The 20,349-nt window shown below is 39.5% G+C and overlaps 2 protein-coding genes across 2 annotated transcripts in view; one reads left to right on the forward strand and one right to left on the reverse strand.

Moving 5' to 3' along the window:
• Positions 1-4,601, forward strand: part of SDHC (succinate dehydrogenase complex subunit C) — a 28,038-nt gene extending 23,437 nt beyond the window's left edge. The window contains exons 5-6 of the mRNA XM_079939475.1: positions 671-834; positions 3,736-4,601. Coding sequence (XP_079795601.1) covers positions 671-834; positions 3,736-3,840 — 269 coding nt within the window. The 3' untranslated portion in view covers positions 3,841-4,601. The remainder of the gene's footprint in view (positions 1-670; positions 835-3,735) is intronic.
• Positions 4,602-6,264: 1,663 nt separating this feature from the next.
• On the reverse strand, positions 6,265-9,259 carry CFAP126 (cilia and flagella associated protein 126; the record flags this gene model as incomplete). The annotated part of the gene is given in 6 exon segments (XM_079899543.1): positions 6,265-6,285; positions 6,289-6,561; positions 6,951-7,127; positions 7,636-7,716; positions 7,922-7,984; positions 9,233-9,259. Coding segments are annotated over 6 exon segments (642 nt in total).
• Between the last annotated feature and the right edge of the window lie 11,090 nt (positions 9,260-20,349).

The raw sequence follows: 20,349 nt of genomic DNA on the forward strand, positions 1-20,349 counted from the left end.
CTTCCTTCAGCCTTTGCTTCTCCTATGAATGCTATAAAATTCTGACGCATCTGAGGTTTCATCAAAGAGCTGCAAGCCATGGTAGTTATTCTCAGCACCAGCATTCTTCCAGACTGATGGAGAAATGGACGGCACCCAAAAGTTTTTAATTTTGATGAAGTCCAATTTATTATTTTGTTGCTTCTGGTTTGCTGTCATATCTAAGAAACCACTGCTAATCCAAGGTCATAAAGATTTACTCCTGTGTTTTCTTGGTTTTATGGTTTTAGTTCTTACATTTAGGTCTCTGATCCATATTGAGTTAAATTTTTGTATGGTAGAGATGTAAATTTTTTTCTCATTCTTTTCCTTGGATTGAATGTACTGTTCTTATTTTTTCTTACTGAGATGATGATATAGATGTAGCCAGAGGTGCCTTCTAAAATGATGGGTGAAGTTTTTATAGAGAGATGTTGAAAGAAGTAGCAATATGGCAAATTTAAGAGATTAGGGTCAGATTCCAAGTAACGTATCTTCCACTGAGAATGTGAACATTAGTTTAAATCTTCCCCATTTTAAAATGGTTTAGAATTGTGTGAAGTCCTAGGGGCTGTCATAGAACCCAGTTTTATGTGTTACATTGGTTGTAGCTGGTGTGTAGCTGTGACGGGCTTACTTTGTTTCTCCGCAGGGGTCTCTCTTTTTGGCTTGTCAGCCCTCTTGGTCCCTGGGAGCTTTGAGTCTCATTTGGAACTTGTAAAGTCCCTGTATTTGGGGCCAGCGCTGATCCACACAGCCAAATTTGCACTCGTCTTCCCTCTCACGTATCACACCTGGAATGGGATACGACACTTGGTAAGTTAATTGTAGACTTGTACGTTTTCTGGGTGAAAGGAATGGAGAGCCTGGAAGGATTTTCTCTTTCCTGGTCTGGGTTTAGTGCTGTTCTTAAAGTTAGTTGTGCTGGACCTTTGTTCAGGGGCCTCTTGGGGAAAGCTAAACTAGATGCCCTGTGCATTGCCAGGTAGCCCAGCTGGTGATGTAGCTGAGACTGGATGTAGGCCTGGCAGATACTTGCAGGGTCTCAGTGAACTCTTTTAGTTTCAAGAGGGATGTTACCAAAAGAGACCCATGAAGCCAGGCCATACATCTGGCATAGAAGGCATATTTATCAGACAAATACTAGTTACTGCTTTCAGTCTAAACTTCCTGTCAACACAGAGTGACAAATTTGGCTGGAGTCAAATATTCTGACGTTTATTATCTTGATGTTGGATTGTGTTAACTGCTTTTGTTTTTTGTTTGTTTTGAACTATTAGAGAGAATGGGGCCAACTTTAACAAGCAACTGGGTGCTAGGATCCCAATATTGAGTTTAGGAATCTTTTGAGAGCCTGAAATCTGACCATGTTGCCTCCTACATGACCTTGGGGTCAGTTCAAACTGGTGTCTCCTTCTCTTTATTAAGGAATTAAAGCTTAATCAAACCTGCCCCAGGTCAGAGATGAATCTCTCCTACAGCATCTTAAGATTTATATTTTGTGGTCTCCCTACCCCTAATCTTGCTTCCTTTCCCAGGAAGATAATTACAGCTTTATTCTTTCTGGTTTTCCATAATTTCTCAACCTAAGCCTCTGTCAGTTGGATGCTCTTGCCTTAATTTGACCTTTCATAACTTCCACATCAGAGCCTAGAGATAAGCACTTTCTGAATTGTATTCTGGTCCAATAGACAGTTTAATGGAATCAGAAGAGTGAGAGACTAAATGATCTATTAAATTAAGTGTATCTATCAACTGGTCCCTGGGGCAGTGTTCAGTTTGATTCAAAATGACTTCACTTCCCTCAGGAGGAGGGGATGGAGAGGGACGGCATTTCCATTAATGACTTCTTATTCCACAGAACAAAGCTTTCCAATGGAATCAGCTGATCAGCTTCCTTTGTTGGCATCCTGGCTCAGGCAGGGACTTGCCATATATTTGCTTTTGTCTCAGTATGGGGGGAGGGAAGGGGAAGAGATTTTATAAAATGTCAGAACTAAGTCAAGGCTTTTCTTAATCCCTTAAATCTGCTTTTGTTTGTTCTTTTAGCAAGTCCTGGCTCTGAGTGTGGGACAGGATTTTTATCTGTTCTCTGTGACAGTCCATAGTTCTTGCACTCTCAGCTTGATAATTGCCTTGCCAGAAGATCTAGTGGGGGAGTGGAGGGTGGAATTGATATTAAGAGAGTAGGAAGTGACAAGGTCTCTGGTATGCTAGAGAATATTCCCCCATCACCACCACCCAGTAGGACTCGATTTTTTGGTAAAACACTGTGCCTTTATAAGCAAAACAGCTTTTTGTGGAATCTGTTTGACTCCTAATCTTATCTAGGTAGAAGCTCTTTGGCAGCTGAGGTGGGGCATCTTCTTATCTTGATTATTTTGGGGGCTCTCTAATTTTTCTCTGAAGCAATCCTAATTTATTCAGTTTTACATTCAGGGTATAGGTATATGTGTGTGTTGAGACAGTCATATGTGGAAAGTGTGAAACCTGAAGACTCTACTTTTGCCCTAGGGGATCTTTTAGAGTACAATATATTAATGTCCCTAGGGCACAAGAGAGTCTAGATCAGTATTTTTTAAATTGTGTTTTTTTGACTCAATGGGTAGAAAATCAATACAGTGGGTTGCTACCAACAAAAAAAAGAAATTTAAATAGAATACAACATATAGAATATAACACACATGGTAATGATAAATATTGCTTATTGTTTCATGAACTTTTATATATTATATATTTTATACACACACACGCACACACACACTGGATACTAATTAAAAGGTATTTCTTAGTTGGGGGTGTGGGTCACAGTCAAAACAAAATTGAGAAATAGTGTTGTAGACCCCAAAGAGTATTTTTAAAAATTATTAGTCCTGGACTTCCCTGGTGGCACAGTGGTTAAGAATCCGCCTGCCAATGCAGGAGACACAGGTTCGAACCCTGGTCTGGGAAGATCCCACATGCCGCAGAGCACCTAAGCCCAAGCGCCACAACTACTGAGCCTGCACTCTAGAGCCCATGAGCTACAACTACTGAGCCCTTGTACCACAGCTACTGAAGCCTGCGTGCCTAGAGCCCATGCTCCACAACAAGAGAAACCCCCACTTGCTGCAACTAGAGAAAAGCCTGTGCGCAGCAATGAAGACCCAATGCAGCCAAAAATAAATAAATAAATTTATTTTTAAAAAAAAAACTAGTCCTCTGATGGACAAATGTTCCTTCTCAAAGGGGATTCTGTGGTTGGCTATACCTAGGAAATCATGTATATTATATCCCCATTTTGGAGATTAACAGTGTGTATTAATAAATTGTTTGAGAAGTCTTGTAGTTAAACTTTTACCAAATTAATTTGACTACAGAACTTTCTTCCCCCATGTAATGCCTTTTAACATCCTGAGGAACTAGATTTTGGAGAAACACACTTTGGGAAACATTGATCAGTTTTTTTGTCACGAGAGAAAGTTTTTATTCATTCTGGAAGATCTTATGGGCTGAGGGTGGATCCCTTTACTATCATTGGGATAAGTAGGTGGTCGTTACTGTATTGTGAGTTTTGAGGAAAGTGAAGGTCAGGAATAAGGGGAGAAGAGCTTTTCTCTAGAATCATGCTGAGAGAAATTGCCTGTTCCTAGGTGGAGTTCCTTTCTGAGAAAGGAGCTGTGAGAGTGACCAGGACCCTGATTGCTGAAAAAAAATTTTTTTTTCTTATTTCCACAGATGTGGGACCTAGGAAAAGGCCTGACGATTTCCCAGCTATACCAGTCTGGAGTGATTGTCTTGGTTCTTACCGTGTTGTCCTCTGTAGGGCTGGCAGCCATGTGAAGAGCCGACGTTCCCAGCATCATCTTCCTACCCGTTATTGCATTGACCCATCTTCCTGTTTGTTACTCTTATCTTAAGCCAGGGCAAAGTTATCTTGATTTGTTTAGACCCTTTTGTGCTTGCAGATCCCCTTGGAGCTCAGCAGTAAGAGTACCTTATAGAACTAGAGTAGTGGAAAAGGATCCAGTTTTCCCCTTATTTCTAAAGATGGAATGACTATAAAAACTCCCTTTTCCTGCCCCCAGCTTGCAGCCTACTCTGGGCCTGGGAGCCCTCATTCTCTCTCCATATTAGGCCTTGATTTGTGCTGAGGGTCAGCTTTTGGCTTCTTCCTAAGACAGTGGAAACAATGCCACTCTGTGGCCTCTGCCATGGGGACTGGGAGTGGGGCTTGGGTTGCCACTGCCTGTGGGTTGCTGGCTTAAAGGACAATTCTGTTAATTGGTCAGAGCCCAGGGTCTTTAACACCCACACAGTGTGACTGAAAGAAGAGGGGTGGGGGTGGAGGGGAATTAGCCTGTCCTGGCTAGAGGGAGATGAAGAGAGTAAGTTGGCTCTTGGAGCACATGCTTTGGGGAGAAGAAGATATATAGCTTTTGATGCAAGAGGAAGATCCAGAAAACTATCACTGAACCTATTAAGGATTATTTCTCTTCCTTGCATTTCCAGAAAAACCAAACCTCTTATTGTCATGTTTTCTAATCCAAATTCATGTGACAGCTTTTTCTGAAACAGAATTAAAATTATTATTTTGTCTTTGACTCTCCTTGATATCTTGAGAAACCAAGACAGTGGTGGTTGGGGAGGAGCCAATTTCCTCCCCCTCCCTCTGGTCTCAGGCGATTACATCCCCCAATCTGACCTTTCTCAGGAGGGAAACAGTTTGTCCTACAAGTGACCACTGGAAAAATTTTCAGGGAATCAAATGCAAGTAGCCATGGATCTAACATCTTGCCGAAACCTCAGAGAAGGAAGGAGCAAAAGAGAGGAAGTTGAGCTTTTTGTTTATTACAGGCTCCAAAATCCCACTGAGAACTGATTATTATAAGCCTTAAGGTACAGTTCAGCAAATTATGATCCAGTGGAACAATGGAGGGGACAGCCAAGGGACTATGAATATGAACTAAGTATGTCCATTTGGGGAGAAAGGAGAGTAGAGGTAAGAAAGGAGAGATTGTTGGAAACCTGGCAAACATTTATAGTTTAGTGAGAAAACTTGCTACTTTTTATAATCCATGTAGGCCAGGCTTTTGGGTCCCTAACTGCCTTGACAGGAGTGCTGTTTTGATAGCCTTTGGAAACTCTGGGGTGACAGGTCTATCTTGTCTGTCACTCTGAGTTTTTAGCCAACCAGTTAAAGCTGTGGGTTGGAGAGAAGTAACAGTGGCTGTAATTGGTGTCAGTTAGAGAGGAAGACCTTACTTAGTTGCCTCAACAGTCTTCATCCCAGCTCCCAAGTAGTCTTTGGCTTTAAGTGATGATCACTTCTCCCTTTTTGCTACACTGGCCCTGGGAAGTCTTTGTAGCCTTCCTCCAGCGTATACATATGTCCTCTGTACTTGTCCTTGGAGTTAGGCATACGTGTTCATGAGGGAACAATTGGGCAATGGAACTGGGAAAGGTTTGGCAAGGGCATTAAATTTAACAGCCAGTGCCAGGAAGATGCAGAATGGGGATAATGATAAACAGAAATTGGAGGCTGGGAAATAGATAAGGGACTTTTTTGGTGGCTTCTTATTCAGGTGATTGGGGTGAGGGGAGTGGCAGTGTGGTCATCATGTATGTTATTCTGTCCTAAATTTCTACTTGTTGTCTCCCTTTATTTCTCTTCTCTGTCTTCTAATCACTTCTTTATCTTCAGTTTTCAAATTGTATTTGTATTTTTGCTTGAGTTTTGCTTTTATAACTCTTTCTAATTTGTTTTCCCTGTGTGTTCTGTCATCAGATAATGAAGTGTTAGACAAGGATTGTGTCTTCTACTCTGGCTTCCTGTACCTTTTCTTCCCCACCTTCTCCAAATGCACACACACACACTCTACTCTAAATGATTGTACTTCTGACTTTGAAGTTGTAGTTCATGCTCAGGATGAAAAGTGAGCGAGTAGGGGTGACAGACTGGTTATTTGAGGTTTCTTTTGCTGTGATTCAGACCAGCTTCCTCCTGGTCATTTCTGGAAATGACTCAATCCTTGTAAAAATGTGTTCTACCCCCAAGCTACTGTCATGTTCTTTTCCCTGCTCTATTTCCTCCAACCCTTCTCCTAGTTATGGGTTAAAAGAGGCAGACATAGCAGGAGGGAAAAATCCAAATCAGTAAAAGAGTCAACAAACAATGTTTATTTTCCAAATTTGCCTTTATTCCCATCCATAATTTCCCTGACTGGGAGCTCTTGCTTACATAACTCAATCTCTAGACAGGTTTTCTCAGTGTGGTCCCTTAGTCCCTTATGGAGTTCCAGGTTTGCATTTCTGGACCTCAGCTAAATTAGGACCTGCACAGTGTTCTAGCATACATGGGCTTCCAGGTGGACTCTTTGGAGAGTTGGGTGGGCTTTGGGGACCTGGAGTGTGAACTTCAGAGGGGTGTGACCTTTGGAGCTGATCTGGGGAATTGAGATTTGATGCTGGGGAGCTTGGGATTATGGTTGCACTTGGTGCTGCTTGCCGTACAGTCTTTGTGATAGACTCCCCAGGTTTCTTCTGACTGTCTGGATCATGGGGCTGTCAGGGGTGGAATAGAAGAGACAGTTATGTTTCAGGTTAGGCCTAGATCATTCCCAATCCATCTCAGAATTCTAGATCCCTTTCTCCCCATTCCATGAACAAAAGGTCAGGTTTCAAATAAGAAGAGTTAAATTTGATACTGTTAACTTCCCCTTGAGATCAGCTCATGCTGTACTGTGTGGACGGGGTGTGAATGGGAGGGTGTGGATAAGATGCCCTTAGCTTATCCCTTCAGGCCTCAGAGGTTGTTTAAGGACTGGATAGGGTAAGACAGAATTGGTTAGAGGTTCCCCCTGCTGGGATTGTGGTAGTATAACATTAGGCATTTTTGAGGTTGAAAAGAAGTGAAGACAACAGGACTGAGGTTAGATGGGAGGAACAGATACCTTGCCTAAGATTTCAGGATGTAGCCCATTGGAGGCCTTGAGTAAATCAGGATATTTCTGTATCCATTTGGTAAGGGAGGCAGCACCAGCAGCTGTACGGGAGGTCAGGGTCACCCGAGCAGGGGGTATCTTCAGAGGCATTTGCCAGGTGCCCATGAAGGAACCCCAAGGACTTGCCTAAAAGGAAAAATGGGATTCCTCAACAGGGCTTCTCACTCCCAGTAACTGACCTATTGGTGGGCTGTTTGTCTTATTTCCATCCTTTACCTTTGGGAATGCATCGTCATGAAACAAGAATGAAAGCATAATTTCCCCACTCTTCCTTTTCCCCCTCTCTCATTTAGGCTACCCTAATTTTTTCATCCGCTTGTCTCTGCTGGCTTAAATTCCACATCCTTAGGTTAAGTTTGGCAGCGTACCCACTGCATAAATGTTATCACCTGAAGGTGTTCATTTTATACAGATGATTCATCCGCTTAAGGAATTCTGGGTGTTAAACACGACCCTGTTCTGTTGGATAAGCTGGCTGGAAGTTTGGGGGCACTCGTGTTACAATGTGAATTAGATTGCACCTTAATTTTCCAAATAGTAGCTGCAGGAGATTGCAAGTCTCCCTGCCCCCTTACTCCAGTTCTGTGCCTCAGTTCTTTACCTTTCAAGATGAGAATGGAGATGAGTATCTCACCTTGGAACGGGGCACTGAAGGCAACAGATGGCCACGATCATTGGCGATAATCTGAGTGTAGCCTTCATGGGAAGAAATCCTCTGGGGTAGAGGTGGGGACAGAAGTGCTTGTGAACATGGAGTGGAAAAGTGGAAGAAAGTATCTGAAGGGCTTTAATTAAGGATTGAGGGGGAGGAGGATATGGGAATTCCAAGAAGGCTGAAAGAAGTTAGGTACCAGTGAATTACATAGAGTGTGACATAAAGAACCAGAAACTGGCATTGTGGTGTGCTGAATGTGGAATACCTCTTTTGTTGGCTTGGCGAGAGACCAGTTCTGCAGATACTTGGGTGAGAAAGCTTTTTCATACTGTGGAGAAAAAGATGAGAAGCCCTATGAGACTCAAAGGCCCCAAGCCCAGGAAATGATAGCTAGGCACAGTTTTTCAGATTTGAAGACCAAAAGCGTGAACAACCATGCTAAGTAAGCTTTAACTTGCTTTAGAGAGGATGTGATTTGTTTCATCTGTGTGCTGTCCAACATGGAGCCACTAGCCCCATGTGGCTGTTGAGCATTGGAAATGTGACTAGTCCAAATTGAGGTGCTTTGTAAGTACAGTTGACCCTTGAACAACATGGGTTTGAACTGTGCACGTTAACTTACAATAAATAAATATGTACTTTTCAATAAATATGTATTACAGTACTACATGATCAATAGTTGGTTGAATCTGTGGATGTGGAACCCTGGTTATGGAGGGCCGACTCTAAAGTTATTTGTAGATTTTCAACTGTGTGGGAATCTGTACCCTAATCCCTGCCTTGTTCAAGGGTCAACTATATAAAATACAATGGATTTTGAAGACTTAGTACAAAAACGAATGAAACATCTGATTATAACTTAAAATATTGATTAAGTGTTGGAAATAATATTTGGGGCTAAATTATTAAAATTTACTTTATTTCTTTTTAATTTTTTTCATGTAGCTACTAGAAAATTTAAAGTTACATTTGTGACTCACATTATCTTTTTATTGCAGTGCTGGTCTAGACCAGCGGTCAGCAAACTCTGGCCTGGGCCAAATCCATCCTCCTGTCTGTTTTGGGATGGCCTGAGAAAGCTAAGAATTGTTTTTATAGATGAACATTTGCACTTGATTTGATAAAGGGGAACACTAACTTTGTACCCCAATTAACCGAAATATTTTCTCATCCTATAAGAATTTCATGCTTTTCATTAACATTACAAAAAATTGCACTCAGTTATTGTATTTTGAATTTTGTCAAAATTTTATGGAAAAGTGTTTTCTCTCATACCTATATAATATCTCTGATTTTGTCACTCGACTCACAAAGCCTAAAATATTTACTCTCTGGCCCTTTTCAGAAAAAGTTTGCTGACCTCTGGGTTAGGGCCTACAGACTTAACCCAGAGATACCTATTTCTTGTCCTTGGGCCCTCCCTCCCCTGAGGAGCTGAGGAGGTAAAAAAATATTGTCTCAACCCACTCTCAGCTATATATTCAGTCATCAGAATCCTACGGGAGGGGTCAGACCAAAGGTGGAATCTGGAAGGCAAAATTTAACGTTACAGAAAGAAATGGAAAAGAGTACTTACTTGGTTGGCGCTGTAGTTAGTGGCCATGATCCTGCCACTTCCTCTGTTTACCTGTGTTGCCTGGCAACTGCAAGAAGGCAGACCTTCTCCACTACCTCCCAATTAGCAGGGGCTGCCTTTTCCTTCTTGTTAATCACTTTCTTGGCTGACAGTGCCCCCGATCTTTCCCCTTGAAACTTAGGTTCATTTTCATTTTAGAGATGTGAGGGACAGAGTAAATAAATGTGAGAAAATTGGTTGAATAGTGGCCCAGACTTTTTTCTAGCATAACTTCCCCTGCTTAAGAACTTCCAGGTTGTCTTTGACTGGGGTCTTTAACCACCATAACAAACCATGGAGCCCCAAGAGCTGTGTTCATTGGGCAGTGTGGTGTAATGTATCATAGACTTTAGAGCCAGACACTGGGGTCTGAGTCCTTACTAAACACAGGAACATAGCTGTATGGCGTTAAATAACTGATGTTCCTTCACTGAATTTCTATAGTCATTTGTATTGTGGAAATAATAGAACAACTACAGGGTAAATGAGGTGAGGTGAATAAAGTAGATAATGTCATACCATGGTAGGTACTCAGTACTGCCAAGACCCTGTTTACGGGGTCCACTACTTCATTTTCTCAGAATAACAAAGGAATGATGTTTTTATTTATTTATTTATTTATTTTAAAAATAAATTTATTTATTAATTTTGGCTGCATTGGGTCTTTGTTGCTGTGTGCGGGCTTTCTCTAGTTGCGGCGAGCGGGGGCTACTCTTCGTTGTGGTGTGCGGGCTTCTCACTGTGATGGCTTCTCTTGTTGCAGAGCATGGGCTCTAGGCGTGTGGGATTTAGTAGTTGTGGCTCACGGGCTCTCTTAGAGCGCAGGCTCAGTAGTTGTGGCGCACGGGCTTACTTGCTCTGTGGCATGTGGGATCTTCCCAGAACCAGGGCTCGAACCCGTGTCCCCTGCATTGGCAGGCGGATTCTTAACCACTGCGCCACTAGGGAAATCCAGGAATGATGTTTTTAAAAGCAGCTGATTCAGATTTGTCCCCAGAAAGAAAAACATATCCTTAGTCCTTAAATGACTCCTGTCTCTTCCATCACTCTCTAGAATCACAGAGCCTAAAAACAAAGGTGCTTGATGTTGGCTGGGATGAGGTGGAATCAGGAGCTGGTGCCAGGAGATTGAGCAGGGATGATGAAAGAAAGCTGTAGTGTGGAAAACATCAGATTTAGAAAATTAAGTGGTGGTGCTATGACACAAACCTAATATTTGTTGGACTAGGAAACCTCTCTGAGACTAATCTAAAATGGTATTATCAGAACCATCTACTGGGTTGTTAGGGAGAAAGTGGAATTGTGTTTTCTGAATTATAAAGTTTATACATAAGGCATTAAAATGAAAGGAAAAAACTAAGAAATAAGTTGTCCAAAGAAATAGATCATTGAGAACCAGGAGAGCATTTTAATGGATGATTGTCAATCCCTTCTCCCTTCCTTCTTCCAAAGTCCTCATCCCAGCCAACACACCAAGTACAAGAACACTCCTACACTTCTAGAGATGGAGGTAAAAACCAGCTCTTGTTTTACAGACTCTGGCAGTTAACAGATGTGCTTATGTGAGGTCTGGAAAGGGGACTCATGTGCTTAGTCCCTGTGGTTCTCATTAGTCTCTAGAGTGATAACATTTTGGTTCCTAAAGCCACAGTGATATTTAAGCAAGCATCATATCTCTTGGAACTTCTGTCTTTAGCTGGTATGCTTTTCTGATAGAGATGTAATGTTATATGATGGCTTCAATTTTATTTTTTTTAATTAGTTTTTGTTTAATTGAAAAAAGTATACACGGAAAAAAATTTCACGTTTACGGAAAGATATTTACTGAAAAGCAAATCTCCATTTGACTTCAACTCCCAGTCTTGCTCCTCAGAGGCAACTACTCTTATTATTTTCTTGTGTCTCCTTCCAGAAATACTCTATACATTCTAAGATTAATGGGAGCAAGCCGTTCACACTGTTTTGTGATTTGCTTTTTTGACTGTCTTGGGGATTTTTTTTTTCATGATAGTATATTATTTCATTTTAGGGTGTACCATCATGTATTTATTTAGTCTCATTTGGATGACCATTGAGGTTATTTCCAGACTTTTGCTGTTACATACATTGCTGCAATGAAAATCTATATCTACATATATATCTTTATGAATATAAAGATATATAGAGAGAAATATGTGTATATATCTTTAGGACCATATGTGATTAGTAGGATAAATTTCTAAAAGTGAAGTGTAAAGTCAAAGGGTTTATGAATTTAGAACATTAGTAGACAGTGTCAAATTGCCACTCAAAGACATTGTACCAGTTTATACATCTGCCAACGGTGTATGAGAGTGCTTAGTTCTCCACTCCCTTACCAATGTTTTTCCTGTTTTTGTCAATCTAATAATAAAAACTAATGTAGTTACTATATGCCAGGCGCAGTCCTAATTGCTTTTTATTATATTTTCTCATTTGATTCTCACAAGAACCCCAGCCTAGGAAACTGGGGCATGCACAGTAAGGAGTAGAACCAGGATTTAATCCCAAGTATTCTGACTCTAGAGTGATCAGTTTTTTTTTTTTTTTTGAGTGATCAGTTTTAACCATTACACTGTATTGCTTCTTAAGCTGTAGGTGAAACATGGTGTATCCTTGTTTTAAACTTTCTTTAATTACAAGGTTTTTTCTTTATGTTTTCTTTCTTTTTTTTTCCCCCTGAAAATAGCCTTTCATGTTTTTTGCCATTTGTTATTGAGCTGTTGATCACTTTTATTAATCTATTTGAACTTTATGTATTAAGGAAATCAGCCCTTTTGTCAGTTATGTTGCAAACATTTTCCCTCAGTTTGTCATTTAAATTTATGTAGTCAAACTTATCACCCTTTTTTTCTGTACTTCTGGATCTTATACTTTGAAGGCTTTTTGTAAATTCCAATATTTAAAAAATAATTCACCCCTGGTTTCAGTTTTTATATATAAATTTTTATTCTGTTGGAATTTATTTTGGTGACTAAACTGAAGTCAATCTCCAGATACCTAACTAGTTGTCTTCGCATCATTTATTGAATAAGCCATCTTTTCCCTACTGATTTGAATTGCCACCTTTATTGTATTCCCTAATATATTTGGGTCTGTTTCTGGATCCTCTAACCCATTGTTCTGCAGGGAGAGGTGACCATTTTAGGTTATTTGTGTCTTTAAAATCCATGGTTCAATCCTGGCTGGGTCCTGTGTGAATTCTCCAATTAGAATTTCACAGACACTAGGAAATTGTGATATAAATAGTAACAGGCAATTTCGATCTTCTAACAAAATTGTATTGAATATTAGCCTTTCTTCAGATTGACTGGTTGACTTTAGGTACAGCTGTTGTTCTTTCATCGAACCAGATTTAACTCTTTCAAAGTTGGAAGGGCTCATAAAGGCCCCACTCAAAAAATATGCCTCACGATATTTTCATCATTTGATTCAGTTCTCTGATGCCTGAAATTAGACCATTAGGAAATCTTTTATTTGGGTTGAGATCATCTGCCATTGGACTACAAGTTTACTTTGTGTCTATAGGAAGTGTATAAACTACCTAATTGAGGGCAACTACCAACCTGAGCACTGGAGTCAGATTGCCTGGATTAAATTCTGGTTCTGCCTAAATGTGTGACCTTGGACAAGTTACTTGGTCTTTCTGGGTCTGAGAACCCTTATGGTGTGAAACGAGGATAATCTGAGTTTTGAGAGTTAAACATATGTAACATGCCTAGTAGGGTACGTGATGCATAGTGAGTGTTCAATAATTTTAGCATTAGTATTAGCTCGAGACTGCCCAGTAAAAAGAAGTACCTATTCAGGTTACCTGAAACAGAAAGGGGGGGAATTTATTATAAAGTTATGGGATATTTATAACAGATTCCAAAAGTAGGAAGTATAGTTTGGGCCTTAAAGGGTACTAGAATCTGGAAGACAGAACATGATCAAGAAGAGGGATTTTTTTTTTCTCCATCTCATTGTTCTCTGCAATGCCTTGTTCTTATTTCTCTGCAAGTCAGCCAGTATGATTGCTTCCTCATTGACAGCCACCATCCTGAGATTACTTGGACTTGTACCTTTCTTGCAACCTAGTAAGAGTCTTACTAATACAATAGGAGGGAATGGGAAGAACAAAAAGAATGCTGGTCAGTTTAAGTGGAAAGAGACCATAGAAGGTAAAGCTTTTGCTTTGAACCAGTGGATCTTCTTTTAAAAAATAGGTAATAACTTTCCCACATTCAGTTATCAGTTTTTTCTGTAGTTTTCCAAGGTTTTGTGCATATTCAAGAATAGATATAATAAATAGAAATATATATTTTATTCATCACCATTACATTTTACACAAATTGTAGCATAACATACTACTTTCATTTTAAGATTAAAAAATATATTTTGAATATCATTAAATATTAGTGCATAAAGAGCTTCCTTGCTTTTTTTATAGCTGCATAGTATACATTAATGATGTATTATAATCAGTTCCCTATTGTTGAACATTTAGTTTGTTTTTAAACTTTTGCTGTCACAGTGCAGCAATGGATAACCTTCTGCATGTGTTGTTTTGCATTGTGTGAGTATATTTGTAAGACAAATTTATAGAAATGAAATTGTGAAGTCAAAGGATATGTGCAGTTTGATAGATACTGCCATATTGCCTTCTAGAGGTTATATCCCCTCCAGCCACATATCAAGAGTTCTCTGGCAGAACTTGAAGCCTTGATAGATTGATGAGATCTCCAAGTTTGCTTTTATCCCACATCTCTTCCCAGACATTAAAGAGATTCACAACAACTTCTCCCTCAAAAATCTGCATTGTTAGGTAAACTACCCCATTTAGTGATTTCTAATTTATAATAGCCAAAAGTTAGCAACCTGAACTTTCAATGTATTTTTCTTCCCATGGCAATTTTTTTTTTCTTTTTCACCATGCAGCTTACAGGATCTTAGTTCCCCAACCAGGGAATGAACCCAGGCCCTCGGCAGTGAAAGCGCAGAGTCCTAACCCCTTGACCGCCAGAGAATTCCCCCCCATGGCAATTTTAAAACCAGAAAAATCATTAGTAACCTCATTAGTAAAAACTTGAGCATCTCATCTATTACATAGTTTGACCAACAGCTCTCCACGTTTTCTTCCAGATAGTTCCAAAGTACCCTGCATGCTAGTTCACTGGGGCAGGTGGTAGTGGGTCTTGGATTGGAGACCTGGCTTTTGCCTGTTTTCCTGAGTTAACAGGATCTTATCCAACCAAGCTACTGGACCAACTTTGAACTATTTACACCCCCCTGTTTTCTATATTCCTTTATAGGAACCGAAGACAGTTCTGTACACAGTAAGCACTGAAGAAATGGATGGCTGCATATATAGACACTATTTCAAAATTTCTCTATATATTACAAATTTTTTATCCTATTTTCTTTCCTTGGAGGAACCTAAGGCTCCCTCTATTGGAGACTGCTATTATGTCTCCCCTCCCATACCCCATAAAAGAATATTGTTGATAAGAACACTTCCTGAGGAATCTAGAGAACAAGCTGTAGACGACCACAGTGACTGAGGAGACATCAGTATCTCTCACTAGTGGAGAGAATTAAATTTATGTTTACTTGAATAACCAAGAATAAACGATGGTTCTAATGGAAAGAGTGTAGTTATGTGATAGCTATGTGCTTTGACGATATACACAGTGGCCATAAAGTCTGGGAAAAGATACTATTTTGTTCTGTATTGAAATATAATACCAACAAACCATTAGTATGTATTCATTTATGTTTCCAGATTTCTTGGCAACCCTGTAAATATAGTACAGATAACAATGAGAGATTAGATATGTGAGGTAGATTAGGTAGTATGTGAGAAGTATCAATAGAATAAGCCCTGATTATCATATACAGATGTTAACTAAAAATAAAGGATTTGCCTCAAGTTAGGTGCTAGGGGAAAGCAATGGGGGCTGGTGGGGGGAGTGACTGATTAAGAGATTCCTAGATAGTTTCAGTGTTGCTCTATATTAGGAAAAACTCCAGTCCTCCTGTGTTTCTCCTTTACTCTCACACTACTATCTCATTAACAACACTTCTGACACCAGACAAGGGGTTTTTCCACACATCAAGTAATTCCATGACACCAGCTGGGTGTTCTATAATTTAGCTCAATTCTAATGCTATCTACCTGGAGATAGGATCAGATCCCACAGGTTAAGGGCTCAGTCCCACAAGACTGCCTGCCCCCCTACCCTTCAGATGCCAATTGCATGTCCAGGTTGTTACTTGTGCTTCTGATCAATCAGCTGTAAGTCAGAGGTTCCCATGACCCCCTCCTTGAGTTTACTTAATTTGCTAGAATGGCTCACAGAACTCAACAAAATACTTGAGGATATCTGTGAGGCTATGATAAAGAATACTGATGAACATACAGATAGAAGAGATGTTTAGGGAAGGTATGTGGGAAGGGGCGTGGAGCTCCCATGTCCTCTCTGGGTCTGCCACTCTCCCTGGACACTCTCCAAACCCTATCTTATTGGGATTTTTCTGGAGGCTTCATCACATAGGCCTGATCAATCGTTAATTCCATTTCTAGCCCCTCTCCCCTCTCCAGAGAATGGGGGATGGAGTTGAAGTCTAAGCTTCTAATCATGACTTGGTCTTTCTGGTGACTAGCTTCCATCCAGGAGCCCACCAATAATCACCTCATTAGAACAAAAGACACACCCACCCCTGTTACCCAGGAAATTCCAAGCACTGTGTCAGTAACCAGGGTCAAAGACCAAATGTTAGCACAAAAGATGTTCCTAGTGCTTTTATCACTTAGGTATTTACAAGGGTTTCAGGAGCTCTGTGCCATGAACAAGGGGCAGAGACCAATATATGTATTTTCTATCATCTCACGTGCTCATATAGACAATAGCAAAAAAGAGACAGAACTTATGTATTGTATAAAAGTATTAGGATAAAGTTAACCATTAGAACAAAAATACGAACTCTTTTAAATACCAGAAGGTATGTTAAAAAAAAAGTTGGGTGGGGAGAGGAGGAAGCATATGAAATAGATCCCATGGTGAGAGACCTACATATATAAAAAAAATATGTAACTTAAATCAGTAAGGCAGCTGTAAGTCCAGAAATATTGATTGAATCAACAAATATATAAATGGGCTTACCACACCTGTTAAAATGATTTTCACATTGACTACAAAAGCAAATTCCAACACTATGCTGTATAAAAGAAATATATCTAAATTGAAGAGATTCAGGAAGCCTAAAAATAAATGACTAAAAAAGTACCAGAATTATTTTCTTAAATTAAAGCAGGGGTTGCAATTGTAATTATCCAAGAAAGTAGAATTCTGACTAAAATGGTTTAAAAGAGATAAAGAATTTTTTAAATTAATTTATTTATACAGAAAGTTCTTATTAGTTATCCATTTTAAACATCAGTGTATATATGTCAATCCCGATCTCCCAATTCATTTCACCAACCCCTCCCCCTGGCCTCTTGCCCCCTTGGTGTCCATATGTTTGTTCTCTACGTCTGTGTCTCAATTTCTGCCCGGCAAACCCGTTCATCTGTACGATTTTTCTAGATTGCACATATATGCGTTAATATATGATATTTGTTTTTCTCTTTCTGACTTACTTCACTCTGTATGACAGTCTCTAGATTAATCCACGTCTCTACACATGACCCAATTTTGTTCCTTTTTATGAGTGAGTAGTACTCTGTTGTACCACATCTTATCTATCCATTCGTCTGTCAATGGGCATTTAGGTTGCTTCCGTGTCCTAGCTTTGTAAATAGTGCTGCAATGAACATTGGGGTGCATGTGTCTTTTTGAATTATGGTTTTCTCTGGGTATATGCCCAGTAGTGGGATTGCTGGATCATATGGTAATTCTATTTTTAGTTTTTTAAGGAACCTCCATACTATTCTCCATAGTGGCTGTATCAATTTACATTCCCACCAACAGTGCAAGAGGGTTCCCTTTTCTCCACACCCTCTCCAGCATTTGTTGTTTATGGATTTTCTGATGAAGCCCATTCTAACCGGTGTGAGGTGATACCTCATTGTAGTTTTGATTTGCATTTCTGTAATAATTAGTGATGTTGAGCAGCTTTTCATGTGCTTCTTGGCCATCTGTATGTCTTCTTTGGACAAATGTCTATTTAGGTCTTCTGCCCATTTTTGGATTGGGTTGTTTGTTTTTTAATATTGAGCTGCATGAGCTGTTTATATATTTTGGAGATTAATCCTTTGTCCGTTGATTCATTTGCAAATATTTTCTCCCATTCTGAGGGTTGTCTTTGCATCTTGTTTATAGTTTCTTTTGCTGTGCAAAAGCTTTTAAGTTTCATTAGGTCCCACTTGTTTATTTTTATTTTTTCACTTATTTATTTTTGTTTTTACTCTAGGAGGCTGGTCAGAAAAGATCTTGCTGTGATTTATGTCAGAGTGTTCTTCCTATATTTTCCTCCAAGAGTTCTATAGTGTCCAGTCTTACATTTAGGTCTCTAATCCATTTTGAGTTTATTTTTGTGTATGGTGTTAGGGAATGTTCTAATTTCATTCTTTTACATGTAGCTGTCCAGTTTTCCCAGCACCACTTATTGAAGAGATGGTCTTTTCTCCATTGTATATCCTTGCCTCCTTTGTCATAGATTAGTTGACCATAAGTGTGTGGGTTTATCTCTGGGCTTTCTATCCTGTTCCATTGATCTATATTTCTGTTTTTGTGCCAGTACCATATTGTCTTGATTACTATAGATTTGTAGTATAGTCTGAAGTCAGGGAGTCTGATTGCTCCAGCTCCATTTATTTTCCCTCAAAACTGCTTTGGCTATTCAGGGTCTTTTGTGTTTCCATACAAATTTTAAGACTTTTTGTTCTAGTTCTGTAAAAAATGCCGTTGGTAATTTGATAGGGATTGCACTGAATGTGTAGATTGCTTTGGGTAGTAGAATCATTTTCACAATATTGATTCTTCCAATCCAAGAACATGGTATATCTCTCCATCTGTTTGTATCATCTTTAATGTCTTTCATCAGTGTCTTACAGTATTCTGCATACAGGTCTTTTGTCTCCCTAGGTAGGTTTATCCCTAGGTATTTTATTCTTTTTGTTGCAGTGGTAAATGGGAGTGTTTCCTTAATTTTTCTTTCAGATTTTTCATCATTAGTGTATAGGAATGCAAGAGATTTCTGTGCATTAATTTTGTATCCTGCAACTTTACCAGATTCACTGATTAGCCCTAGTGGTTTTCTGGTGGCATCTTTAGGATTCTCTATGTATAGTATCATGTCATCTGCAAAGAGTGACAGTTTTACTTCTTCTTTTCCAATTTGTAATCCTTTTATTTCTTTTTCTTCTCTGACTGCCGTGGCTAGGACTTGCAAAACTACGTTGAATAATAGTGGTGAGAGTGGACATCCTTGTCTTGTTCCTGATCTTAGAGGAAATGCTTTCAGTTTTCACCCTTGAGAGTGATGTTTGCTGTGGGTTTGTCATATATGGCCTTTATTATGTTGAGGTAGGTTTCCTCTATGCCCACTTTCTGGAGAGTTTTTATCATAAACACATGTTGAATTTTGTCAAAAGCTTTTTATGCATCTATTGAGATGATCATATGTTTTTTTCCTTCAATTTGTTAATATGGTGTATCACATTGATTGATTTGCATATATTGAAGAATCCTTGCATCCCTGGGATAAATCCCACTTGATCATGGTGTATGATCCTTTAATATGTTGTTGGATTCTGTTTGCTAGTATTTTGTTGAGGATTTTTGCATCTATGCTCATCAGTGATATGGGTCTGTAATTTTCTTTTTTTGTAGTATCTTTGTCTGGTTTTGGTATCAGGGTGATGGTGGCCTCATAGAATGAGTTTGGGAGTGTTCCTTCCTCTGCAATTTTTTGGAAGAGTTTGAGAAGGATGGGTGTTAGCTCTTCTCTAAATGTTTGATAGAATTCACTGTGAATCCATCTGGTCCTGGACTTTTGTTTGTTGGAAGATTTTTAATCACAGTTTCAATTTCATTACTTGTGATTGATCTGTTCATATTTTCTGTTTCTTCCTGGTTCAGTCTTGGAAGGTTATACCTTTCTAAGAATTTGTCCATTTCTTCCAGGTTGTCCATTTTTTTGGCATAGAGTTGCTTGTAGTAGTCTCTTAAGATGCTTTGAATTTCTGCAGTGTCTGTTGTAACTTCTCCTTTTTCATTTCTAATTTTATTGATTTGAGTCCTCTCCCTCTTTTTCTTGATGCGTCTAGCTAATGGTTTATCAATTTTGTTTATTTTCTCAAAGAACCAGCTTTTAGTTTTATTGATATTTGTTATGGTTTTCTTTGTTTCTATTTCATTTATTTCTGCTCTGACCTTTTTTTTTTTTAAATTAATTAATTAATTTATTTATGGCTGTGTTAGGTCTTCATTGCTGCAGGCGGGCCCTCTCTAGCTGCGCTGAGCAGGGGCCACTCTTTGTGGTGGTGCATGGGCTTCTCACTGTAGTGGCTCCTCCAACTGCAGAGCACGGGCTCCAGGCTCCCAGACTTCAGCAGTTGTGGCATGCAGGCTCAGTAGTTGTGGACTGCAGGCTCCAGAGTGCAGGCCCAGCAGCCATGGTGCACAGTCCTTGTTGCTCCGCAGCATGTGTGATCCTCCCGGACCAAGGCTCGAACCTACATCCCCTGCACTGGCAGGCGGACTCCCAACCACTGCGCCACCAGTGAAGCCCTTTGCTCTGATCCTTATGATTTCTTTCCTTCTGCTAACTTTGGGTTTTGTTTGTTCTTCTTTCTCTAGTCCCTTTAGGTGTAAGGTTAGATTGTTTATTTGAGACTTTTCTTGTTTCTTGAGGTAGGCTTGTATTGCTATAAACTTCCCTCTTGGAACTGCTTTTGCTGCATCCCATAGGTTTTGGATCGTCATGTTTTCGTTGTCATTTGTCTCTAGGTATTTTTTAATTTCCTCTGATTTCTTCAGTCATCTCTTGGTTATTTAGTAACGTATTGTTTAGCCTCCATGTGTTTGTGTTTTTTACAGTCTTTTCCCTGTAATTGATTTCTAATCTTATAGCAT

Source organism: Stenella coeruleoalba (genome assembly GCF_951394435.1).
Source record: "Stenella coeruleoalba genome assembly, chromosome: 1".
NCBI lineage: Eukaryota > Metazoa > Chordata > Mammalia > Artiodactyla > Delphinidae > Stenella > Stenella coeruleoalba.